At 41.1% G+C, this 26,541-nt stretch overlaps 1 protein-coding gene, 2 long non-coding RNA genes, 1 other non-coding gene and 1 pseudogene across 7 annotated transcripts in view; 3 read left to right on the top strand and 2 right to left on the bottom strand.

Annotated features, from left to right (window-relative positions):
• The window catches only part of LOC110130833 (uncharacterized), a 121,289-nt gene extending 117,587 nt beyond the window's left edge, over positions 1-3,702 (top strand). For both annotated transcript variants that reach the window (XR_011489890.1, XR_002311991.2), the window contains exon 5: positions 3,307-3,702. This is a non-coding gene — a long non-coding RNA (uncharacterized lncRNA). The remainder of the gene's footprint in view (positions 1-3,306) is intronic.
• On the bottom strand, positions 2,339-2,445 carry LOC139037289 (U6 spliceosomal RNA). The gene has a single exon (XR_011490110.1). It is a non-coding gene; the product is annotated as a U6 spliceosomal RNA (small nuclear RNA).
• Positions 3,703-4,194: 492 nt separating the features above from the next.
• On the top strand, positions 4,195-4,320 carry LOC139037237 (5S ribosomal RNA; annotated as a pseudogene).
• Positions 4,321-6,089: 1,769 nt separating this feature from the next.
• LOC139037093 (uncharacterized) lies at positions 6,090-10,900 on the bottom strand. The gene is made up of 2 exons (XR_011489892.1): positions 10,830-10,900; positions 6,090-10,073 (listed from the first exon to the last, which is right to left on the bottom strand). It is a non-coding gene; the product is annotated as an uncharacterized lncRNA (long non-coding RNA).
• A 339-nt stretch (positions 10,901-11,239) lies between these two features.
• The window catches only part of HSD17B12 (hydroxysteroid 17-beta dehydrogenase 12), a 173,215-nt gene continuing 157,913 nt past the window's right edge, over positions 11,240-26,541 (top strand). For all 3 annotated transcript variants that reach the window (XM_070473144.1, XM_070473145.1, XM_070473143.1), the window contains exon 1: positions 11,240-11,531. In XM_070473144.1, coding sequence (XP_070329245.1) covers positions 11,372-11,531 — 160 coding nt within the window. In that variant the 5' untranslated portion in view covers positions 11,240-11,371. The remainder of the gene's footprint in view (positions 11,532-26,541) is intronic.

Here is a 26,541-nt window from a genome sequence, read left to right as displayed (position 1 = left end):
ATAAGGAGGTTCAAGGTCTACTGGAAGTTGAATTTCCTGCTGTGTCAGGTCTAGTAAGTTTTAACCAGTTTCTCTTGTATCCTTAATGGCTAATGGTTGTGCACTGCCCCCTTCCCTCCTTTCTCACTCTCAGACCTGAACATTTAAGTCTTTAATCCATTTTGAGTTTATAGGGTATGAGAAAGTAGTCCGGTATAATTCTTTGGCCTATAGCTCCATGGGACTCAGCAGTGTGTTCCTCTGGTCATTAGAACTGTATGCCTCAGTGAAAAGTGCAAGTCACTCAGTTGTGTCTGGCTCTTTGTGACTCCATGGACTGTAGCCCACCAAGCTCCTCTGCCCATGGAATTCTCCAGGCAAGAATACTGGAGTGGGTTGCTATTTCCTTCTCCAGGGGAACCTCCCAAGGATTGAACTCGGGTCTCCTGTATTGCAGGCAGATTCGTTACCATCTGAACCACCAGGGAGCTCTTGTAGCTCCCAGTGAGCTGGGCACACCCTCCTGTTGTGGTGGGGTTGACTACTGCGGGCTCTCTGGTAGGTGGGGCTGACCCTCAACCTGATTGGCTGCAAGGTCATGCTTTCTGCAATGGATATGGGCTTTCTGGAGCCTGGGGTAGCCTACTCTTGAGGCTGTCTGTGTGGCTCAGAGTTCCTGGGCAGCTTCTGCTGCTGAGGGTGGGGCCAGGTGCCTGCTGCTAATGGTGCTAATGGTCTGGCTGGAGGATTACAAAATGGCACTTGCCACACCAGTGTTATTGTGGAAGAACGAGCTCCCCAAAATGACTGTCACCAATGTCTCTTTTCCCAGGGGGTGTTCCAGTTACCTCCTGCCTCTCCCAGAGGCCCTCCAAGATCAGCCAATGGGTCTGACCCAGGCTCTTTTCAAACTACTGTTCTGTGCTGGGGTTTGTGAGATTTTTGTGCACATTCTGGTTTTTTTTTTTTTTTTAGGAGTAATTAATCACCTCGCTGTTTGCTTTTTAATGGTACATGCTCATTACAAAAAAAAAAAAAAAACAAACAAACATAAAAAAGCAGAAAATGACTCCAGATCTTACCACTCAGAAGTAACAAGTATTAATATTCAACGAACATTATTTTAGACATGTGCATGTATATAGATAAACAGGTTGGAGAGAAGTGCCCTCAATGAAGATCCTTCCACAGTTAGTACATACTTTAAAAAAATTATTTATTTATTTGGCTGAACTGGGTCTTAGTTGAGGCATGTGGGAACTTTGATCTTCATTACAGTCTGTGGGATCTTTAGCTGTGGCATGCGAACTCCAGCTGAGGCACGTGGGGTCTAGTTCTCTGACCAGGGATTGAACTTGGCCCCCTGCATTGGGAGCCGCTGGACCACCAGGGAAGTCCCTTCCCACCCTCTGAAGAGCAGAGTCTCTCTTTCCTATAGCTCTCGACCTCCTCCCCAACATAAAGCCCTGCTGTTTTTCAAAGCCAGATATTCTGGAGGCTCATTTTCCTGCATTTCCTAGCTCAACTTTTGGGCTAGGGAGCCCAGAGTGGGGTGAGGGCCCTCGTGCTTCTGGGAGAGGCCCTCTATGATTGTGATATTTCTGGTGAGTTGCCCACCCAGGTGTGTGGGTCCTGACTGTATTGCATCTCCATTCCTCTTACCTGTCTCATTGTGAGTCCTTCTTGATGTCTTTAGTTGTAAAAAAAAATCTTTTCTGATAGTAGTTAGGTCATTCAAATAGATAGCTGCTCTGTAAGTAGTTGCAATTCTCGTGGGTCCTTGGTAAGAGGTGAGTTCAGGGTCTTCCTACTCCACAATCTTAGCTACCTCCTCATAATTTAAAAAATTTTAAAAAATTTTTAATTTTTTCCATTTATTTATATTAGTTGGAGGCTAATTACTTTACAATATTATAGTGGTTTTTGCCATACACTGATATGAATCAGCCATGGATTTACATGTGTTCCCCATCCTGAACCCCCCTCCCACCTCTCTCCCCATCCCATCCCTCTGGGTCATCCTAGTGCGCCAGCCCTGAGCACTTGTCTCATGCATCAAATCGGGACTGGCGATCTGTTTCATAATTGATAACATACATGTTTCAATGCTATTCTCTCGGATCATCCCACCCTCGCCTTCTCCCACAGAGTCCCAAAGTCTGTTCTCTACATCTGTGACTCTTTTTCTGTCTTGCATATAGGGTTATTGTTACCATCTTTCTAAATTCCATATATATGTGTTAGTATACTGTATTGGTGTTTTTCTTTCTGGCTTACTTCACTGTGTATAACGGGCTCCAGTTTCATCCACCTCATTAGAACTGATTCAAATGTATTCTTTTTAATGGCTGAATAATATAGAAATATGGAACGCTTCACGAATTTGCGTGTCATCCTTATGCAGGGGCCATGCTAATCTTCTCTGTATTGTTCCAATTTTAGTATATGTGCTGCCAAAGCGAGCACACAATTTTTTTTAACTTAAAAAAAGTATGTATGTTGTGTATATCATATAGCTTAATACTTAGAAAAACAAATAGAAGCTGTACTCCCAATTGCCAGCTGCAATTAGTGGGAATAGGAAATGAGGTGGGATACTTTCTTATATGTGGATTTCCCTGGTGGTTCAGACAGTAAAGCGTCTGTCTATTAATGCAGGAGACCTGGGTTCGATCCCTGGGTCAGGAAGATTCCCTAGAGAAGGAAATGGCAACCTACTCCAGTACTCTTGCCTAGAAAATCCCATGGATGGAGGACCCTGTGCAGGCTACTGTCCATGGGGTCGCAAAGAGTTGGACACGACTGAGCAATTTCACTTTGTCACTTTCTTATATACTTCTGTGAGCTTTTGAAACTAAAAAAACATATCAAAACTATATTTTTCAATCACTTGTTTCAAAATGACTGGTTTAGTTTGTTTTGTTTGTTTACAGAAGGTCTCATGAAATGTATGTTCTCTTATAAAGTAGGTGATAGAGTAGAAAAGAGCCCTGGGTGTTTAGAGAAGACCCCGTGGTTCTAGAAACAGACCTGCTGCACCAGAAAAGTTCTTAGGCAAGAAGTTCATCTCAAAGGGTTGAACTTCTTGAGAGCTGAATAAGTAGTGGAAACTCATGCTGAAACATGAGAGTGCTAGTGTGATGTTTGAATGGATAATGTGAAGTCACTTTGAATGTGATAATGCAGTACTGAAGCATGTACATGTTAATGCTTATATCTTATGGTAATATTATGTTTCAGTAAAGTTTTACTTTTTTGGAAACCTCCTAGTTTCTAACGTCAAAGGCTTTTCTTTTTTATCATGGCACTATTTCTTTTTTAACCTAGAACTGAACACCTTCTCAACTGAACTTAAAGGAGAAATTAAGTGCAATATTTGGAATTACATTTAAATGAAGATGAGGTAGAAGACAGAACTGTGACAAGTATGTAAGTTTTATTGTACAGACAAATGAAGGCTTCAGCTCTGTTGTATTCTTAAAAATTCCTAGCTTCTATGTAATTCTGTAATTATAGAACTTTATTTCATTATGTTGAACTAGTCCTGATTTCACCATGAAAATCTGACCTGAAACTCTGTTTACAGAAATATTGAATATGAATTTAAAATGAAATGTTGACTATTGGTATATTAAGAGATACAATTTGGTTGATTCATATTTTTTCCATGTTAAAGATTATTCTGAGCTCTAAATATTTTAAATAAATGAGACTGAAATCCAATGTGGTTGTGTCTGACTATGTTATCTGTGTAACAACCAAATATTTCTAAAGACTGTTCTTCATTAAACTTATTTTAAATGCTTTAATTGGAGTATAATTGATTTACAATGTTGTGTTAGTTTCAGATGTACAGCAAAGTGATTCAGTTGCACATATATTAATAGATATATTAATTCTTTTTTAGATTCTTTTCTCCTATCAGTTATTACAGAATATTAAGTAGAGTTTCCTGTGCAGTACAGTAGGTCCTTGTTGGTTATCTATCTTATACATAGTAGTGTGTGTTCATCCCAAGTTCGTGATTTATTCCCTTCACCGCCCCCCACGTTTCTCCTGTGGTAACCACAAATTTGTTCTCCATATCTGTAATTCTGTTTCTGCTTTGTAAATAAGTTCATTTGTAACTTTATTTTTAAAATTAGATTCCACATATGAAGGGAGAAGGAAATGGCAACCCACTCCAATATTCTTGCCTAGAGAATCCCATGAACAGTCTACGGCCATACCACCCTGAACGCGCCCGATCTCGTCTGATCTTGGAAGCTAAGCAGGGTCGGGCCTGGTTAGTACTTGGATGGGAGAATCCCATGAACAGAAGAGCCTGGTCAGCTGGAGTCCATGGGGTCACAAAGAGTCAGACACAACTGAGTGACTAACACATGTCCACATATGAGTGATATGATATTTGTCTTTCTCTGGCTTCACTTAGTATGATAATGTCTAGGGTCTAGGTCCATCCATATCACTGCAAATGGCATTATTTCATTCTTTTTTATGGCTGAGTAATATTCCATTGTATGCTTGTACCACATATTCTTCACGCATTCCTCTGATGATAGACATTTAGGTTGCTTTCATGTCTTTGCTATTGTAAATAATGCTACAATGACTATTGGGTGTGTGCATGCTCAGTTGTGTCTAACTCTTTGTGACTCCATGGACTGTAGCCTGCCAGGCTCCTCTTATCCATGGGATTTTTCAGGCAAGAATATTGGAGTGGGTTGGTATTTCCTCCTCCAGCAATGAACACTGGGGTGCATGTATCCTTTTGGATTATGGTTTTCTCAGCTACAGGTTTTAAATTGAAATTTCAGTTCTACACTTAGTTTCTATATGCCCATTAGGGAAGTTACTTAAATGTTTTAAGCCTCCCTTTCCTCATCTTTAAAATAAGGATAAGAGTAGTGCCAGCCTCACCTAACACTTAGTATCTGTGCACCATTTGCTGCTTAAGCAGTATTTCCCCATTTTACAGACGTAGAATTCGAATGCTTAGTAGTTTAATCCACCCAAGATCACTCAGCTAGTAAGAGGTAGAAGTGGGATCTTGTCCCGAATATCCCAGACACTGGAGCCCAAAGTTTTATAGTATTGCTTCCTCTTTGGAGAGCTTTTAATGATTTCATATGCTTGGAGGTATGGCTCTACCAATCTCGGGGAACTGTGGTCTACATTAAATTTGAGCACAGAATACTGCTGAACAGGAGTAGACCACCACAGGTTCCTGTATATATTAGTGTTTTTAGTGGTTCACAAAGTTTATCCAGGGGCAAATAATTGTTGTTCAGTCCCAAAAGGGTATAGTCGTCTGAACTAGAAAGGGGTTAACTCTGGTGTGTACCACTTCGCTCTGTGAAGTCTCTAGTTTTTACTCTTAGTCAATAGAATAATTAATATTCCTTAAAGGAAGTTGAAGTGATCAGAATAAATGTGTGCATTGTTAATAAAAATTGTTCCTGTTAACTGCGTGGGTCATGCCCAGATTTTACAGAGAAAGAATGGATACCAAAATGAGGTGGTTTCTATTTTTTATATTCCTCGAGTTAAAATAACATACTTAATATGATTTCTGACAGCAATGGAAAGTATGTCTCTATCGTACCTGTCCTTATTTATTAAAAAAATCCAAAATTTCAAAACTAAAATTATTTTAACTGCCTGTTTAGTTTTATGTCAGGTGCTATGGGAGGTGCTAGAGGGATGTATGTGTGTTCTTCAAAACCACAGCAAAACCATTAACAGGTATTTGTTGCTCTTTCCTCTTCTCTACTCCACTCCACTCTTTGCCAAATTTGTACTTACAATTTTTACCATATAATCAGTTGAAAGTATGCTTAGTGTCTGTTTCTCCTGCTAGCCTATTTTCCTTCCTTCATCATTCATTCATTCAGCAGGTATTTATTGAATACCTCTACTAAGTATCAGGTACTCTTAGATGCACATCTGAAGTGAAAATATGATGTTGAACAAGAAAAGATCACTTCCTCATGAACTTACATTCTACTGGAAAGATGGACAAAAATCAAATAATCAAAGAATCTGAAAACATTAAGTATTATAAGGTTAAAAAATTAGGGTTATGGGATAAATAGTGACAGGACAAAGGATACAAGGCTATGTGGTTTATTTATGTAGGACAAGCAGTGAAAACCAACTCTATATGGTGAGCAAAAGTCTAAATAATGTAAAGGGCTGAGTTTTGGGAAACAGGAGGTAAAAGGTTCCAGGGGGAGGGAATAGGAAGTAGAACTGCTTTGAGACTGGAATGAACTTGATTTATTTGAGAAACTGCAAAAGGTATGGCTGGACTCAAATGAACATAGGAGAGCCTGGTTGATACTGCTGGGGAGGATGAACTAATATTGGAGGGTTTTGCTCTTAATGTGATATAAGGTTTGTGAAGGGATGTAAGCAAAAGAATGATATCTAATTTACTTAAAAGAAATGCTAGTTGCTTCATGGAGAACAAACCCCAAGACAGGCTTCAGGGAGACAAGTTAGGAGAATATTGCCATATTCCAGCTAAGGAATGTATGTCATTTGGATTAGGTCAGTAGTAGCAGAAGTGGGGGAAGTAGTCTGTCAAGTTATATTTTGGAGGTAGAATGAAAAAGACTTGCTGAAGAACTGGATATGGGAATGCAATGGAAAGGGAAAATAAATCAAGGTTGACCCCTAGATTTGGGGCTTTTGAAAGAGGGTGTATAGTGGTGCCTTTAACAAGGGAAGGAAGGTGTTTGTGTATGGTGGGGGTAGAATTCTGTTTTGAACATGGTAAGTTTGAATTGTCTATTTTTATTGTACATCTGGGTGGAGATGTTGAATATGCTGGTGGAGATTATATGTATGTGTGTATTTATATATATGCAGGTGAAAGTGTTAGTCGCTCAGTTGTGTCCGACTCTGCGACCCCATGGACTGTAGCCTTCCATGGAATTCTCCAGGCAGTTCTCCAGGGAATCTTCCCAACCCAGGGATCAAACCCAGGTTTCCTGTATTGTAGGCAGATTCTTTACCATCTGAGCCATCAGGGCAGCCAAGATATATATATATATACTTATATTAATAAATGTCCAGAGACATTTGGAAGTTATCTGCTTACAGCTGATATTTATAAACAAGGGACCATGGACGTTCCCTGGTGGCTTAGTGGTTAGTATTCAGTGCTTTCACCACTGTGGCCCAGGTTCAGGTTGTGCCCCAAGCTGTGAGGCTTATCCAAGATCAAACAAACAAAAACAAATAACCCTCTTCCTCCCTAAAAAAGGAAGGGACTAGATTAAATGTAGAAAAGTAAAGAAAGCTGGGAGCTGAGCCCAAGGGCATTGCATCATTTAGAGAGCAGCAAGAGCAAGGGAACAAGCGTCTTTTAAATTCATGGCTGCAGTCACTGTCCGCAGTGATTTTGGAGCCCAAGAAAATAAAATCTGTCACTGCTTCCACTCTTTCCCCTTCAAGTTTCCATGAAGTGATGGGACTGAATGCCGTGATCTTAGTTTTTAAATGTTGAGTTTTAAGCCAGCTTTTTCACTCTCTTCTTTGACCCTCACCAGGAGTCTTTAGTTCCTCTTCGCTTTCTGCCGTAAGAGTGGTGTTATCTGCATATCTGAGGTTACTGATATTTCTCCCGGCAGTCTTCCAGCTTGTGATTTATCCAGCCTGGCATTTCAAATGATGTACTCTGAATATATATATACTTTGCTTTAGTTAAATTAGCTGGGTGACAGTATACAGCTTTGACATACTCCTTTCCCAATTTTGAACCAGTATATTGTCCCATGTCCGGTTCTAACTGTTGCTTCTTGTCCTGCATACAAGTTTCTTAGGTGACAGGTACGGTGATCTGGTATTCCCATCTCTTTAAGAATTTTCCACTGTTTGTTGTGATCCACACAGTCAAAGGCTTTAGTGTGGTCAATGAAGCAGAAGTAGATGTTTTTTTCTGGAATTCCCTTGCTTTCTCTATGATCTAAAGAATGTTGGCAATTTGATCTCTGGTTCCTCTGCCTTTTCTAAACCCAGCTTGTTTATATGGAATTTCTCAATTCAAGTACTGCTGAAGCCAAGATTGAAGGATTTGGAGCATAACCTTACTGGCATGTGAAATGAGTGCAACTGTATGGGAGTTTGAACTTTCTTTGGCATTGCTCTTCTTTTGGATTGGAATGAAGACTTTTTCCAGTCCTGTGGCCACTGCTGAGTTTTCCAAATTTGCTGACACATTGAGTGCAGCACTTTAATAGCATCATCTTTTAGGATTTTATACAGTACTACTGGAATTCTATCACCTCCACCTGCTTTGTTCTTAGTAATGCTTCCTAAGGCCCACTTGAGTTTATACCACAAGATGTCTGGCTCTAGGTGAGTGACCACACAATCATGGTTTTTTGGGTCATTAAGACCTTTTTTACAGTTCTTTTGTGTATTCCTGCCACCTCATCTTAATTTCTTCTGCTTCTGTTAGGCCTTTTTGTTTCTGTCCTTTATTGTGTCCACCCTTGCATGAAATCCTTGATATCTCCAATTTTCTTGAAGAGATCTCTGCGTGCACATGTGCTAAGTCGATTCAGTTGTGTCCAACTATTTGCAACCCCATGGACTATAGCCTACCAGGTTTCTCTGTCCATGGGATTCTCCAGGCAAGAATACTGGAGTGGGTTGCCATTTCCTCCTCCAAGGGATCTTCCCAACCCAGGGGTCAAACCTGAGTCTCCCTTGGCTCCTGCATTGCAGGCAGATTCTTCACCGCTGAGTCACCAGAGAAGCTCCAAGAGATCTCTAGTCTTTCCCATTCTACTGTTTTCCTTTATTTCTTTGCATTGTTCATTTAAGAAGACCTACTTATCTCTTCTTGCAATTTTCTAGAACTCTGCATTCAGTTGGGTATATCTGTGTAAGTTATGACAAACCTAGTCATCATATTAAAAAGCAGAGATATCACTTTGCCTATAAAGGTCCATATAGTCAAAGCTATGGTTTTTCCAGTAGTCATGTACGGATGTGAGAGTTGGACTGCAAAGAATGCTGAGCGCTGAAGAATTGATGCTTTTGAACTGTGGTGCTAGAGAAAACTCTTGAGAGTCCCTTGGACTGCAAAGAGATCAAACCGGTCAATCCTGAACACTAGACTGCCGGGGAATTCCCAGAATAGTGTTGAATGAATGAATCTTTACCTCTACTTATCTGTTAGATAATTGAGTATCTCTAAGTTCCAGGTACTGTTCTATGTTCTATAGATTCGTAGTATAGTATTCCCAATAATCATAAATTGTACTGTGAGTTATATATGCATAAAATATATACATATATATAAATGCAGCAAGATATGTATTTTTAGCTTATATAACTCTCTTCCCCTCCTTCTACACTATTTCTAAGAAGGATGGAATTGAATATGTGGAAGGCCCTTTGTTACTGAGCAATGATGATTGTGATATATAAATCTGGGGCTATTCTGTAGGTAAAGGTTTTGACAAGAGAGAAATAGGAGAAAGGTGAGGTAGAAAGAGAGAGTGGTGAGACTTCAGTTGAATTGGACAGGCATCTCCAACCAAAGTTATTAGATTCATTTAAAATAAAATATGATGCCAGCTTAACTCACACTCTGTTGGGCAATTGACAGTTTATGAAGAACAGTAATTAATCCTGTAAGAGGGAGTGGAGAAATAATATATAATCCAGTACAAGATTATATCTAATTAATCATACAAGAGGAGGATGGAGGAGGTTTTGTAGGGAGCGATAAGTTTCCTAAATATTACAAAATTATGACTTTAGCTTCAGGATGTTGAACTGTTGACATTTAGAATTATTACACTTAAGTCCCTGCTTTTTAAGAAACTCTCAAGTCTTCAATCAGCAGCCCCTACTGGTTAAGAGATATAACAGACGTGGATTCAATCCCTTGGTCAGGAAGATTTGAAGGAGGGCATGGCAACCCACTCCAGTATTCTTGCCTGGAGAATCCCATGGACAGAGGAGTCTGGAGGGCTACAATATATAGGGTCCGAAAGAGTCAGACGCGACTGAAGGGACTTAGCACGCACTGGATCAGAAAAAACTTCGGGTATCTTATATGATTTTTCAAATCCCTGCCAGAAAAGGAAACAAAAATGCGTGTGAATCACTGGACAGCATCACACAATTTCTTAAACTTTGTGGTTCTACTCCGTAACTTCACCGAGGTGGTTTTCGTACCCCTCCTTGGACTGCACACTTTTTTTTACGCCCTCCCCACTCCCCCTCCCATCTGTCTTCCCCACCCGCCCCCCCCCCCCCCACCAAAAAACTCCGGAAATAGAAAAAGAAAGTAAAAGAAAAACCTCAACAGTCCTTTAAATCCTGTTAAAACACGGAGCCCTTCCCCCCCCCAATCTAGTTGTTCATCAATCCATGTTCCCATAATATTTTCATTCATTTTATAGTTTTCATGCCATTGTGTATTATAATCATTGGACTCCATGACGTTTATTTGCCTTGAACTTCCCCCCCCATCTAGTTGTTCATCAATCCATGTTCCCATAATATTTTCATTCATTTTATAGTTCTCATGCCATTGTGTATTATAATCATTCGACTCCATGACGTTTATTTGCCTTGAACTTCATCCAGGACTCTGGGAACTTTGTGATTTAATGCTGGGCGCGGGACCGAGGCCTGGCATTTAGAAGGCCCTTCACATTCGGATGTGTAACCGCAGCGAAGCTGTGCTGTGCGGCCGCACGGAAACGGGAGAGGCAAGCGTTTGTTCGGAAAAGCTTCCGGGAACAACGACAGCACATTTGACAATGATACCGAGTTGTTTAATAAAGATGTGAAAATAAAACAACGGCTCCGCGTCAACTTACTACTACAATCTTGTCATTCACGAGCGGCGTCTCTCGTTCCATTCGGTCCTCAAACCCGAGCTCAAACCAGACTGGGTCTGATTGGCCAATCGGAGCACAACCTCCCGTAGTCGCGAGGACTCCTCCAGCCAATGAGAGACGTGGGCGATTTGGTGGGGTGAGAAGTCCTCCCCACCCCCCACGGAAGAATCCTGGGGGCGTGGTGACGCGTTGGGTGAGGCTGAAGTTTGATTGGCAAGTGAGCGATCAGCAGCCTTAGAAAGGATACGCAGTCGAGTGGGAGAAGGGGAGGTCGTGGGCGGGGCAGTGGAGCTAGAGTCAGCCAATGACTGACGCGCTGCTCGTAGAGCGAACGATAGGTCACCAATGGCGGCACGGATGTGGTTCTGTGGGCGGGGCTTAGGCTCAAAGCGGCGTGGGGGGTGGGGGGTGGTGCGCAGCGCCTATTACGGTCGTCCTCACCGTCACCGCCGGCGCCTCTTCCTGGATTCATTCATTCGATTTTTTTCATTCACGAAGGTAGTGAGGCCTGGTTGAAAGCCATGGAGAGCGTTTTGCCTGCCACCGGTTTCCTGTACTGGGTGGGCGCGGGCACCGTGGCCTACCTGGCCCTGCGTATCTCGTGCTTGCTCTTCACGGCCGTTCGGGTCTGGGGTTTGGGTAACGAGTCGATGGTCGGACCGAGGCTCGGTGAATGGGCAGGTGAGTAGAATCCCGCGCCGCCCACCCCCTGACTCCTGCTGCGGCTCGCGCGGCTCTGGGCCTGGCCTGGTTCGCGCTGACCAGTTCCGGGCCCGGCGCTTGGCCTTCGCGTCCCCAGCTTCCCTCCCTCGTTTTCTGAGGCTCCTGCGTCTTGCGTACCCGCTTTCTCCCATGCCATCGCCTGGTTTGCTTAGACTTGTAGTAGAGTTTTTAAATACTAAACACACTGCTGGCTTAACTCAGCGAATCTAAAGTGCCACTTGGGTGCGGGAGAAATCTGGCCTCAACTCGATGGAGCTTGTGCCATTTAAGCCATTCTGGGTCCAGGGACTTACTTGTCTGGTTGCTTCCAGGAAGCTGGTTGCTTCCTCAGTCACAGGCTACCTCTTCTGAGAGTTTTTGAAACAGAAAGTCTTTGGCTTGGATACAGGCCAAGTGCTCAGGATGAAAAGCATTCTGTTGTCTTTTGGGGGGGCGAGGGTGGAAGAAGGACAAGAATTTCCCAAGTCTTTCTGCTCTTTGGAACCTTGGATTCGGCCTATTTCATATAATTTACAAAGTCTTTTTTTTTTTTTTTTTTAAATTCTTGGCTAAACTGTCCTGGAGTCCTAATGACTAGCAAGAATTATTGTTTCTTCAAGATGGTAACTCTTCATGTAGAAGTCAGAAATGCCTTCTGCAGAAGGAGGTTTGCAGGAAAGAGTATTCCCACAGAGAATGGGCTAAACAAACCTAATCATAGTTTTGGGAGTTAGGGTGTCTGGTTTACGATTCCCTGTAGGCAAGAATTCTGAAGATGTAAGGGAAAGGTCAGATTAGAGAAGTTGGGAAAATTCCACAGAAAAGTTTTGCTTTTTTCCATTTCTGCCTTTTTTGTTGATTTTCTTTCCTTTTTTTGTTTCTATTAGCTTTTTTTAAAAAACCAAGTGATATGCCATTCTCCAATTATTCATTCTGCTGTTTTATAATTGATTTTTAAAATTATCATTGGTTTTATATATAATTCACAGAACATTTTGGTCTGGTTAGGGGTTGATTTCAGGCTAGGCTCAAATAAGGTATATAAATAATTTACTCCGTATTCTTAACTTTATTCACTCAGAAACATTTCAACAACTTAGTAGGAAAAACATAAATTAACCTTTTGGAACTGCAACAAAAAACATCTCAAGTAGGAATGAATAAGCATCTATTAACATAATAGATATTTTAAAAACTTACTGTTTTTTCATCATTGAAAAAGCAAGTGAAGTGCTCAACGTTGTTATAATCAAGATTATAATTTCACTGCCTGAGTTCTTGGTTGTCTGGTTTGGAAAACCTGTTGACTTTTGAAATAGTGGAATAAGACTCCAGTGTCTTAGAAAATCATATATGAAGATGAATAAGTTTTATAGTTTGTAATTAAAGACTTATGGTAATAATTTCTTTAACTATCTAAAATTGATGACAGTGGCTGGTAACTTAAATGATCTAAGTCATCTATATAATAATCCATAGTAAAAGCCAAGTGTTGTGACCTTGTCATTTCATGAGTAATATTTATATTGAAAAGATTTGGCCTCAGAGGAAAGATTTTGATAAATTAAGGGCAGTGTTTAAAAAATTTAGAAATGAAATTTGAACCTGAACACTACTATCTAGCAGAGAAGATCATAAAGTGAAGTATTATCCAGTTTACTTGTTGGGAAATTTGTCTTTTTTAAATACTTAAGTAGAAGAAATGAACAAGTTGTTATTTGTAACATTACTTACATGTGGTGGCCTGAATCTTAAAATACTTCGTCCTTTATCTCTCCAAATTCAGGGAATCTTTGGAAAGCAAAAACTGAAATCATTTGGAAAACAAAGCAGCAGAGATGATACTTGAATAATTAGGGTTAAGTTGTAATTAAAAACAGGTAATTTGTTCAACTGAGTATGAGGGTAACCAAGCCAGGGCTCCTGTGCCTGTGGCCCTGAAAGCCAAACTGACAGCTGGTGTTTGCAGCACAATGAAGGTTTATCTGGGGCTTTCCAGGTGGCGCTGGGGGTAAGGAACCTGCTTGCCAGTGCAGGAGACATAAGAGACGTGGGTTCGATCCCTGGGTCGGGAAGATCCCCTGGAGGAGGGCATAGCAACCCACTTCAGTATTCTTGCCTGGAGTATCCCATGGACAGAGGAGTCCGGCAGGCTACAGCCCATGGGGTCACAAAGAATCGGAGGCGACTGAAGCAGCTCAGCAAGCAAGCAGCAGACGGGTGTGGGAGACAAGTCTCAGATCCACTCTGACTTTGTGTTTAGAGTTTTTCTGTGTTTTGTTTTTTAAAAGAGGCTGGGATTAATCATTACCTAGTGACATTTCCTAATCATAGTTTTGGGAGTCAGGGTGTCTGGTTTACTGTTCTCAGGCCACGTGGTCCGTGGCACAGGGGTCTGTGAGCTCTCCTTGCCCTGGAGAAGCAACTTGAATTTGTACGTTAATGACACTGACAACAGCAGTTTCAGTATATTAATGATGTTAACAATAGCAATTGTAGACTTCTGATTCTGGTTGATTGGTGTTCAGTTAGCACAGGATTGAGGTAGAAGGGACCAGAAAAGGAATAAAGTTTTGAATAAGGAGATTAATCATAAACTCAAGAAGGGAGCTTGGTTTTAGGGAGTCTTGGTGTCATCAGGGAGGCAGTCTGCTTTCTGATGTTGATGTTTGTTTAACATCTTCCTCTTCTTAACCAGTTATTTTCAGTAATATATAATAATGTGTGTTGAGTTGGTGGTATATTTTTATACTTGTCATGCTTAAGTCTCTGCACGAGAGTATGATTAATTCCTGACCACCCCCTTCCACCCCGCCCCCGCCCTTAGATTTTAGAATCTGAGAGGCAGGGACTGTGGGTCCTCCTTTTTTGCTTTTTGCCCTCAGTAATTGGCACATGGATCAGATATCAGTTCTTCTAAACTTAAAAGCTTGGAAAATCCCTGAAATACAGTCGGACTTTGCAGTCCCTAAAAATACTCCAGACCATAGATTCCTTAGTCTAGTGGGTTTTTAAGACTACCCATTACCTGGCCCATCCCCTAACTTATCTTCTTCATCTCCTGATCAAGAGCTGGGTATTCCCTTCCCTCATTCTCTCCAGTTATAGTCCCATGCAAGTAAATTACTGTGATTTCACTAGGTCTCTATCGGGTGAGTTTAGCCAATTTAGTAGGTAAGTCTCTCTTGCCTGCCATTGTCATGTGATACTTTTGTATTCCTTCCAAGAACAAAGAGTCCTGTGAAAGTAGAGTTTCAAGTTGTTTGAAGATCTCTGTAGCAAGTAATGAGAAGAAGAAGGCTAACAAAGGTGATCAGGTCTATCATTTTCCTGAATGTCACCAGGGAGTTTATTACACTTACCAAGCTGAACCTCCAGAGAGTCACTAAACCTGTTTGAGAATGCCAGAGTGATAAACTTGGCACTTTGACCAGAGTGAAAATGAAAGTAGTGCTAGGTATTTTTGTGTGTTTTGTTTTGTTTTTTTTTTTTTAGAGCAGGGCAAGTAGTATAAAGCAGAGAAACAGATGAACTTAGTCATAAAAGTTCTAAAAGGAAATCTGTAGGCCTAACTGGAGCAAAGTCTCCAGATTGGAGTTGGCAGTGAGCTGTGTGCTCAGTCACGTCCGCCTCTTTGTGACCCCATGTACTGTGGCCTGCCAGACTCCTCTGTCCATGGGATTTTTCGGGCGAGCATGCTGGAGTGAGTTGCCATTTCCTTCTCCAGGGAATCTTCCCGACCCAGGGGTGGAAAATGCATCTCCTGTGTCTCTTACATTGCAGGCAGATTCTTTACCTGCTGAGCCATCCAGGAAGCCCAGGGGCAACCTTAAAGAACTCGTCCTCTGGCCATGTAAGAGATGGCAGGTGCAGCTGGAGGATGGAACCTAAAAGCATGCCCTAGTCTTATTTGGAGGAAAAACCAGAGAGGATGGTTTCCTGGAATTAGAAATTCAGCCTCTGTACTCTGAGCTGTTTCCTCCAACCTCACACCAGCCTCCATTGTCTCCTGCTTCGTGTTTTTTTTTCCCTTGTTCTTCCTTTCTGTGCAATGTTAAGGTTCCTATAAAGGGTCAAACGTGAGATCTCAGAGACTCAAACCTAGACTTGAAGTCTAGCTCCTCCTTTGTACTTACTAGAATGTAGCATTGAGTAAAGTAGTAGACATCTGTGAATCTCACTTTCCTCATCTGCAAAATGGGGATAATACTGGTGCCTGTTTCATAGTATTGTTGTAAAGGGTAAATGAGAATACTTACTCTATGTAAAGCAGATGGTGCAGTGCCCTTGTATATAAATGCTTGATAACTTATTGTTACTAGTCCAGTAGTCATGTATGGATGTGCGAGTTGGACTATAAAGAAAGCTGAGCACAGAAGAATTGATGCTTTTGCACTGTGGTGTTGGAGAAGACTCCTGAGAGTCCCTTGGAATGCAGGGAGATCCAACCAGTCCATCCTAAAGGAGATCAGTCCTGGGTGTTCATTGGAAGGACTGATGTTGAAATTGAAACTCCAATACTTTGGCCACCTGATGCGAAGAGCTGACTCATTGGAAAAGACCCTGATGCTGGGAAAGATTGAGGGCAGGAGGAGAAGGGGACGACAGAGGATGAGATGGCTGGATGGCATCACCGACTCAATGGACATGAGTTTGGGTAAACTCCGGGAGTTGGTGATGGACAGGGAGGCCTGGCGTGCTGCAGTTCATGGGGTCACAAAGAGTTGGACATGACTGAGAGACTGAACTGAACTGAACTAGTGATACTGTTAGCCTTAGTAGCATTATGTACCTATCACTTTAGCTAATTGACAATATAAGGCTTAGTAAGAAAAAATTAATAGCTGGGTGACTCCATCTTCAGAAAACTGAGATTACCTTTGCTACTGCAATTGAGTGTTGAGCTTCAAAATTTTCTGTTTATTTTTGTTGGTTGAGGAAATTTCTTTTGGTTTCAGAAAAAATTATTGAAAAATTTAGTGAATAGAATATATGGGTAAGTGGATTTGAATAAGTCAATTCCATTGTCTTTAAACTCATTTGTAGGTAAAGGATGAGTTAAAAGAAATTTAATAGTGTGTCTTTGTTTGGGCTGCTATACCAAAAATACTGTAGACTCAGTGGCTTAAACAACAAACATTTTACTCAGTTCTGAAGGCTGGGAAGTCAGATCAAGGTGCTGGCAGATTCTGTGTCTGGTGAGGAACTGCTTCCTGGTTTATAGATAGCTGTCTTCTTGCTCTATCTTTACATGACAGAAGGGGCCAGGGAACTCTCTGGCATCTCTTGTAAGGGCACTGATACCATTCGTTAGGGCTCCACCCTCATGACCTAATCACCTTCCAAAGACCCCCACCCTCAATACCATCACATTCAAGGATTAGGATTTCAACATAAATATTTTGCCCCAACATAGGAATTCAGTCTATAACATAGATCCTTCTCATTCCATTTCTCTCCTGCTCATCTATCATGAAAATAAAAATACTGAAATATTATAGCAATTTGTATCTCTGCCTTCTGGAATAGATGGTGATTAAGGCAGGGAGCGTGGGCGGAGAGTATGATCCAACACTATTTATTTGTCCATCCGCTGCCCAAATCCTCTTGAGTTCTGGCCAGGGACCGGGGGATGGCCAGCAGGAACGAACAAAGCGCCCTGTTAAGTGGTGTAAAAGCAGATGCACTTGGTTCTGTGGAAGCTTGTGCAGGAAGGTCAGAGTGATGTGACCCGAGATCCGAAGGGAAGTGAAGAGCAGCAGACAGGGCAAGGGGACCAGCAGGCGTTAGGCTCCTGAGTTGGGAGAGAGCAGGGTCCCCTTAAAATAAGACCTGAGTGCCTGGAGCCAAAAAAGGGTAGGCCTGATTTAAGATGGGAGTGGAGCGGGGTGCAGGGGCCAGTGAGCAGGGCAGTCTAAGAGCATGGGAGACAATTGTGGGGATTTTAAGCAGAAGGGTAATGCTGAGTTGCAACTTTATTTTTTATTTATTTGGCTGTACCAGGTCTTAGTTGTGGCACGCAGGACCTTTAGTTGCAGCATGCAAACTCTCAGTTGCTGCACGTGTGATCTAGTTCCCTAACCAGGGATCGAACCTGGGCCCCCTGCATTGGGAGCGTGGAGTCTTAGCCACTGAACCACCAAGGACACCCCTGAGTTGCAACATTTAAACAGAAGTTTTTGCTTCTGTGATCTTTCCAAAGCTGTTGTATTGCCACAGAGATAGATCAGTGCAAATTATTCAGTTAATCTCCATTAAAATTGCCTTTAAAAATGCAGGATCATACTTTATACTCAGGGAGGCCATTTCTGTGCACCTTCTGGTTATCATCTTTCAAAGACTGTTTCTCTCTGGGGGAAATCTAATCACCCTGGTGTGGGAAGTGCTACTCTGAATCAGGGCCCGGATGATAGCATTGTTGAATGAACCTGGAAACAGGTCATTGCTTTCTTGAGGTCAGTCCATAGAACTGAGGTGTGATAGTTGAGAAGCCCCTCACGTCAGTCTCAGAGGGAATGCTTTATTATTGATTTTGTCTGGTGAAACAACGCGTTTGCCCAGTCTGTAACTGGCAGTTCCAGGGAGACTATCCAGTTTCTGATAAGTTATCCTTACTGTTATTAAGTGAAGTTATTTCTAGTTAAATGATGTCGTCATTTCGGGAAGAGAGGAAAGGCAAGAAAAAAGCAAAGTCTTAAAAAATAAAAAAAAGATTTTGAACTATTACTGCCTCTCAAGAGTGTGACAGTGGGTAACGATAGCGCTAAGGGGAAGTTTGGCTTTGGGGTCAGTGCAATGTGAGCTCTGCTACTTGCTAAGCTGTTTGACCTTGGGCAAAGATTGCTAACCCTGAGCATAACTTCCTTCATCTATTAAATAGGGCCAATAACTTTTGGGGATTATTATGACAATGAGATGATACTGAGGGTCTTATGTAACCTTTTGTGTGTCTTTATGGGTATCAAGGAACACATATTTAAGGCATCTTTATTTGTACACCTTGTTCTTATTTGATAAAAGGGGATTGTTGAAACCAAGAAATAATGTAGTTCACTCAGCAGATAAACTGTTGGAAATCTGAAGCTGTGAATAGATCAGTTACGAGGTGATTCATGCTGCTGCAGGAGAATTCCTTGCTTTATGGAAAGATTTACCAAATTCTTGGTTTACCAAAATATGGTTCCCATTAGTGAACCTAAGCTATGATGGACTTAGAAAATCTGGTTCTATGCAACTTTTCAATGACATTTGTAAAAACCTTAGGTCATCTTCGACTCTTCTTCTGGCGCCCATGTACAGTCTGTAAGGAGACCTTGCTGACTTTAACTTCAAATACCCAGAATCCAGTTTCTTCTATCACTCTGGTGTAAGCTACCAAAAATCTCTTGCCTTGATATAACAACCGCCTCTTGTCACTGATTCCACCTTGCTTCCCCTATAATCATGTCTTAAAGAGCAGCCAGGGAACCTGAAAAGCCCTAGTCAGATCATGTGATCCTTTGTCCAGATCCCTCCAATATCTTCAGATGAAAATGCAGAATCCTTCCTGTGGTTGACAAGGCTTTTGACCACCTGCCTCCTGCCTTCTTTTACCTCTCCTCTCCTATGTCTCCTCTCTGCCCATGGTTTGTCTCTCCCTCCCTCCTTCCCTGCTAGCTGCACTCTTTTTTCCCTTGAACTCGATTCCTTAAACATGCTTGGCATTGCTGCCCTGACCTTTGGTTATTCCCTCTTCTTGAACGCTCTTCCCCAGATGTCCATTTGGCTAAGCCTTCTTCCTTCCTTCTAGTCTTTACTCAGATATCACCTTCTCAATGAAACCTTCCCTTCTACCTTTAAACCAGCAATCCAATCTCCTTCACCTCTCTTCTGACCCTGGTAGCCTGCTCTACTTGGCTTTATGTCGCAGCATTTGGCACCATCTCCCATTCTGTAGATGTTCATTTCTGATGTTTCTTGTTTGTCTACTCCTGTTAAAGTGGCAGCGCCATGAAGACAAAGGTCTTTTTTGTTCACTTTTGTATCTCCAGCACCTAGAACAGAGCCTGCACTTAAGCGCTAATACTTAGTTGTTGAGTGAATGAAAATATTCAGGTACTCCAGTATTTTTGAGGGATAGTGTATTTTTTTGTGGGGGATTCTCTTCTCTTTCTACATTCTCTTTTTAGTTAGAAATCTAAGAGCTATTAGTGGTCTCCCCACCTCTAAAAGTGAAATTATTTAGTCTAAAAACAAAATATAGACGATAACTTCAGGGAGATGTTCTCGTAGTGGAGACCCTGGAATCAGACTGCTCAGAATGACTTTCTGTGTCCCAGATATGCTTGTACTTACCTGCTTCTTTCTGCTTTTGTGTCCTTTTGTTCGTGCAAAGACTTTCAGGAGTATGTATCTGTGGTTGTTAAATGTTGTTCTCTGCCTGGAGTGGGCTTTCTTCTGCTGTTCACTTTTTCTTACTCCTCCTGTTCATGAAGTTCTACCTACTTTTCAGAGTCCAGATTCTGAATGTTTCCGTGCAGCTGCCCAGATGGAAGCCATCATGTACTTTTGGAATTCTGGTAGCTCTTGTTTTATCATTTTTTGTGGGCTTTTCCACACTTTACCTTTTTAGTTGTTTGAGTGTATGTGTGAGCATTTCTGTGTATGCATGCATGACTTTGTTCTTAACTATAAACCTGTCAAGTGTGTACAATAAATTATATATAGTGAATGAATGTATTTTCTTTGAATTATATTTTGACAGGGGTGGGGATGTTTTGCAATTTGCAGGTTATATTTTGCAAAATAATTTGTACACCTTTTTTTCCTCTTTGTTTTAAAACCTGAAATGACGCCTTAAAAGCTGGTTGAAATTAAACCAAGGCTGACTAGACAAAGATGGGTTATTGAATTATTGCAGCAGAGCTGGGATAACAGTTTTGAAAGTGTGAAATGCAGTGAGAGCAAAGAGATGTCCGTGTGTGTGTGTGTGTGTGTGTGTGTGTCGTGCATGCAACCCCATGGTCTGTAGCCCGCCAGGCTCCTCTGTCCATGAAATTTTTCAGGCAAGAATACTGGAATGGGTTGCCATTTCCTTCTGCAGGAGATCTTTCCAATTCAGGGATTGAACTTGCATCTCCTGCATTGGCGGGCAGATTCTTTACCACTGAGCCACCAGGGAAGTCCATCCTTGCGTAGCATAGGTAATAAGCTAATCTTTTTTCATACATGTGTTAAAAACCAACTGCTCTGCCAGACTTAATGAATATTTCAGTATTAATAAAAATTTTGTAATATATTTATTATTTAAACCCAAGATTTTTTTTTTTTTTTTAACCCCGTTTGGCTGTACCACGTGGCTTGTGGGATCTTAGTTCCCCGACCAGGGATTGAACCCTCAAGTCCCAGTCACTGGCTCACCAGGAAAGACCCCTCAAGTCTTTAAAAATTGTTGTAAGTAGATTTTCCTTGCATAAGAGGGTCTTTCTCTATGCAGGTTTTAGTGAGGTTTGCTAATTGGCAAAGCTGAGATGAATTAGTGAAAAAATTGAGTTCTAGGATGTATTGACCAAAATGTAGTTTTGTTATTTTAAAGCCCCAGTAAAATGAACCCACACCTTCTAGAGCCTTCAGACCTTTTGGGGGACATTGGACTGAATTTACTAGAATATCTCTTTGGTAGTAAAGGCACTGAATTGTCAGTGTATATAGTTAATAACTGCTAGAAAGTTAACCACAGAGCATTGAGTATATGCATTTTTTTGCTTCATGGAAAGAAATGAATACTGCAGTTGGTTGATCATCTATAGAAGTTTAGTTGGCCATTTTCTGAGAAACTTGAGAAAACTGAAAAATCATTAGGAGGCAGAAGAGACTAATGAGAGAATGACAAAACTGGAAGGACCTCTTCAGTTGAACTATTAGGGAAAGAAGCTGGAAGAGGTGAGATGATAATGTAACCTTTTGTGTGTTTTTATGGGTATCAGGGAACATGATAGAGAATATCTAGGCAAGAAGATCAGTGGCAAAGAGCAGAAAATGGGGGATGCATCAGTGGTGGGTTGATTAAAAGCTGTGGTAGGAGTGGGGCTTCCTAGTGGTCCAGTGGTATAAGACTCCACTGCAGGGGGCACGGGTTTGATTCTTGGTCGGGAAACTAAGATCTGACATGCCCAGCAGCCAAAAAACAAACAAAAAAAAGTATTAAAAAAAAAAAGTGGTAGGAGTGATGAGCAGCAAACTCTGACAGCAAAATAGATTTGTCAGGGTGAATTAAGAGTGGAAACCTAGTAAGGAGGACCAGTAGAGGCAATGAGTGGCAACAGCAAGGATGTTGGCAAAACTTAATTCCATCACACATTTCCACCACTGGTGTGAGGCATAAAGCCTTCTCTGAGCCTGAATTCTGAAGAAATGCCATGTCTCTGTAGCCCCGAGGGTACCATTATTTCATGTTCTTGTTACATGCCTACATGGACATTAAGATTGGGGGACTTCCTCATTATATAGTGCTTCAGGCCAAGTGGATCGATCCAGTATGTCTTATCTATAGCTTGGCTGTGCCTCTAGCCTTAACTACAGATGATGCTGATGACACTAAATTGCCAAGGAAATATTATATAGGTTTTAGGATATGCTTCTCAAGATGGCCAGGAAAGGGTACATAGAGTCTCCTTCAGAAATTTAAATTCCAGTTTTTAAAGTTCCCTTAACCCTTCTGGTATGTTAAAAAAAAACAACCCTAATTCTCCAGATTGATTTTATTGTAATGTCTGGTGGTAACTGCTCACTACCAAGCTCACTTCCAGTGGAAATGATGCCAAGCTTGCTTTAATGATCACTGAAACTCCCATCTTGTCACATCAATGGAGCTAATAAACTAAACAAGCTCCCTTAATCTTGCACATTCAGTCTAATAATTTTGCTGTGGAACAGGGAGCAGCTGCTTATCTATGTGTTCTAATACCTATCATTGCCTGTCTTGAGAAAGGAGGGGATGATCTCCTTATAGATAATGGGGAAAAAAAAATAACCCACAGCAGGTTAGACAATGATGTTCACACATTCTGAATTAGAGGAGGCTGGATTAATGAGATCTTATCATAATAATGACATCTTAATTTACAAATTGCTTTTGCACGTTTTCTCAAATGATTTCCATAACCACGTCATATACCAAGACCAGGGGTAGCTACAGTGACTGTAAGGATGTTACACAGCTGGTAAATGATAGAGGAAACTGAATCCAGGTGTTCCAACTCCAGGCGCCCACCAAAGCTCCTGATGAGGGTGATTTTAAGGCAGTTTGCAGTACCTGTCCAAGAGCTTATATGTCCGAGACTTCCTCAAATGTTGCCTGAAAGTGAAAGGTCTGTTTCTACCATATTTTCGTCATGACAGTATCCATGGGACATAATCAGTTGGATGTGCCTGTTAAAAATAGAGCCTAGGGGTTCACTCCAGACCCATTCAATGAAATCTCTAAGAAAAGAACTTGGGGAAATGTATTTTTTAATAAATTAAGTTGATTTTTAAGCTCATGCATTTTTGGAAGCACTGGGCTGGGATCAGGCTAGTCTTGGAAGAAGGCAGTGGGTTATACATGCAGGCTTTTTAGCCAGATAGCTATTCTTAGTACCAGGACTTGGTTTATAATAGTGTTAAAACTTCCCAGTGGTTTCTGTACTAAATATTTACATGTAATTTTGACAGTTAAATGGAGATTCTATTTTAGGCTACTTCTGTGTTTGTGCTTTGAAAATAGATTAGGAAGAAAGCAAACAAAACTTGAAACTTCTCTCTGTTGCTGTGCAGTGAGAACTACAACAAGCAGCACACCAAGTCTTTACTAGCTGGAAATCAGGTGAGAGTAGGGGGCAGTAAGAATGGGTTTTGGTAGATGCAAGTAATGGAAATTTTACTTTGCTTTTGGGTAAGACCATGGGAAGAATAGCTGAAGACTCTGGGAGCTTCTTCACTATAAAGAATTGAGAGAACAGTATGTTCTTACTTTCTGTTTGCAGTTATTTTTGGTGGCCCCATTTTTTACTTTATTGCATTTACAGACAAGAACATTTTAAATCTTTCTTTCTTTAAAGGTGGATTTTTACAAAGTTGTCTTTATTGTGAAATTAATGTAAGTGATACTGATTGGGTCAATAGTCAGGAGAGGATATTCGTTTTCTTAAAAAAAAAAAAAATTAAAGTCCTCCAAATGATGAAGAAGCAAAATGGGCTTAGGCTTAACCAGAAAAAATTCTGATTTTAGTGGGCCATCTGGATGACATTTGTAGTGATTAAACAGTGGAATCAGTTTGTTCATTCATTCAGCAGATAATCATGCATTATGTGCTGACTATATGCTAGGCATACAGCACTGGGTCTGGGGATTAGTAGGGAGTAAGAATGTGTTGGCCTGTACCTTCTTTGTTCTAGTAGAGGACACAGATGATTACAAAAGCAGCTCCAGAAAGTTTACTGGGAGCCAGCTGTGGGGCCACCTCTTCAGGGGTTGAAAGGTTTTCTGGAAGAAGTAACATTTAATCCAGTGTGTGGAAGGAAAGATGATGATGATGGTAATGGTTAATAATGGGAATAAGACAAAATGATAAAACTTACCATGTACCAGATACTCTTCTAAGTACCTCAGTTAATTCAGTTACTCCAATCAGGTAGGTCTCATTAATACCCCCATTTTACTGAAAGAAAGCTAAGATAATAGAGTTGTTGTTGTTGTTCAGTCGCTAAATCATGTCCGAATCTTTGCAGTCCCATGGACTGTAGTATGCCAGGCTTCCCTGTTCTTCACTCTATCCCGGAGTTTGCTCCAACTCTTGTCCTTTGAGTCAGTGATGTCATCCAACCATCTCATCATCTTTGCTCTATTCTTCTCCTGCTTCAGTCTTTCCCAGCATCAGGGTCTTTTGTTGGCCCTTCTCATCAGATGGCCAAAGTATTGAAGCTTCAGCATCGATCCTTCCAGTGAATATTCAGGGTTGATTTCCTTTAGGATTGACTGGTTTGATCTTGCTGTCAAAGGGACTCTCAAGAATCTTCTCCAGCACTGTAGTTCAAAAGCATCAATTCTTTGGTGCTCAGCCGTCTTTATGGTCCAGCTCTTACACTGGTACATGACTACTGGAAAAACCATAGCTTTGACTATATGGACCTTTGTCAGCAAAGTGATGTCTCTGCTTTTTAATATGCTGTCTAGGTTTGTCATAGCTTTCCTTTCAAGGAGCAACTGTCTTTTATTTTTTGTGGCTTCAGTCACTGTCTGCAGTGATTTTATAGCCCAAGAAAATAAAATCTGTCACTGCTTCCACTTTTCCCCCATCTATTTGCCATGAAATGATGGGACTGGATGCCATGATCTTAGTTTTTTGAATACTGAGTTTTAAGCCAACTTTTTCACTCTCTGCTTTCACCCTCTTCAAGAGGCTCTTTAGTTTCTTTTCTGCCATTAGAGTGGTATTATCTGCATATCTGAGGTTATTGGTATTTCTCCCGGCAGTCTTGATTTCAGCTTGTGATTTATCCAGCCTAGCATTTCACGTAATGTACTCTACATAAAGCAAAGGAGAAAAGGAAAGATATTACCATTTGAATGCAGAGTTCCAAAGAATAGCAAGGAGAGATAAGAGGTCAATGCAAAGCAATAGAGGAAAACAACAGTATGGGAGACTAGAGATCTCTTCAAGAAAATTAGAGATACCAAGGGAACATTTCATGCAAAGATGGGCTCGATAAAGGATAGAAATGGTATGGACCTGACAGAGCAGAAGATATAAAGAAGAGGTGGCAAGAATACACAGAAGAACTGTACAAAAAAGATCTTCACGACCCAGATAATCACAATGGTGTTATCACTCATCTAGAGCCAGACATCCTGGAATGTGAAGTCAAGTGGGCCTTAGAAAGTATCACTACGAACAAAGCTAGTGGAGGTGATGGAATTCCAGTTGAGCTATTTCAAATCCTGAAAGATGATGCTGTGAAAGTGCTGCACTCAGTATGCCAGCAAATTTGGAAAACTCAGCAGTGGCCATAGGACTGGAAAAGGTCAGTTTTCCAATCCCAAAGAATACTCAAACTACCGCACAATTATACTCATCTCACACGCTAGTAGAGTAGTGCTCAAAATTCTCCAAACCAGGCTTCAGCAATACGTGAACCGTGAACTTCCAGATGTTCAAGCTGGTTTTAGAAAAGTTAGAGGAACCAGAGATCAAATTGCCAACATCCACTGGATTATCAAAAAAGCAAGAGAGTTCCAGAAAAACATCTATTTCTGCTCTATTGACTATGCCAAAGCCTTTGACTGTGTGGATCATAATAATATGTGGAAGATTCTGAAAAAGATGGGAATACTAGACCACCTGACCTGCCTCTTGAGAAATCTGTATGCAGGTCAGGAAGCAACAGTTAAAACTGAACATGGAATAACAGACTGGTTCCAGATAGGAAAAGGAGTACGTCAAGGCTGTATATTGTCACCCTGCTTATTTAACTTATATGCAGAGTACATCATGAGAAATGCTGGGCTGGAAGAAGCACAAGCTGGAATCAAGATTGCTGGGAGAATTATCAATAACCTCAGATATGCAGATGACACTACCCTTATGGCAGAAAGTGAAGAGGAACTAAAAGTCTCTTGATGAAAGTGAAAGAGGAGAATGAAAAAGTTGGCTTAAAGCTTAACATTCAGAAAATTAAGATCATGGCATCTGGTTCCATCACTTTATGGGAAATAGATGGGAAACAATGTCAGACCTTTATTTTTGGGGGCTGCAGATGGTGACTGCAGCCATGAAATTAAAAGACGCTTACTCCTTGGACAGAAAGTTATGACCAACCTAGAGAGCATATTAAAAAGCAGAGACATTACTTTGCCAACAGAGGTCCGTCTGGTCAAGGCTATGGTTTTTCCAGTGATCATGTATGGATGTGACAGTTGTACTGTGAAGAAAGCTGAGCGCTAAAGAATTGATGCTTTTGAACTGTGGTGTTG

The sequence above is a fragment of the Odocoileus virginianus genome, chromosome 10 (assembly GCF_023699985.2).
Source record: "Odocoileus virginianus isolate 20LAN1187 ecotype Illinois chromosome 10, Ovbor_1.2, whole genome shotgun sequence".
In the NCBI taxonomy this organism is placed as follows: Eukaryota; Metazoa; Chordata; class Mammalia; order Artiodactyla; family Cervidae; genus Odocoileus; species Odocoileus virginianus.
This window is presented reverse-complemented; position numbering and strand designations above follow the sequence as displayed.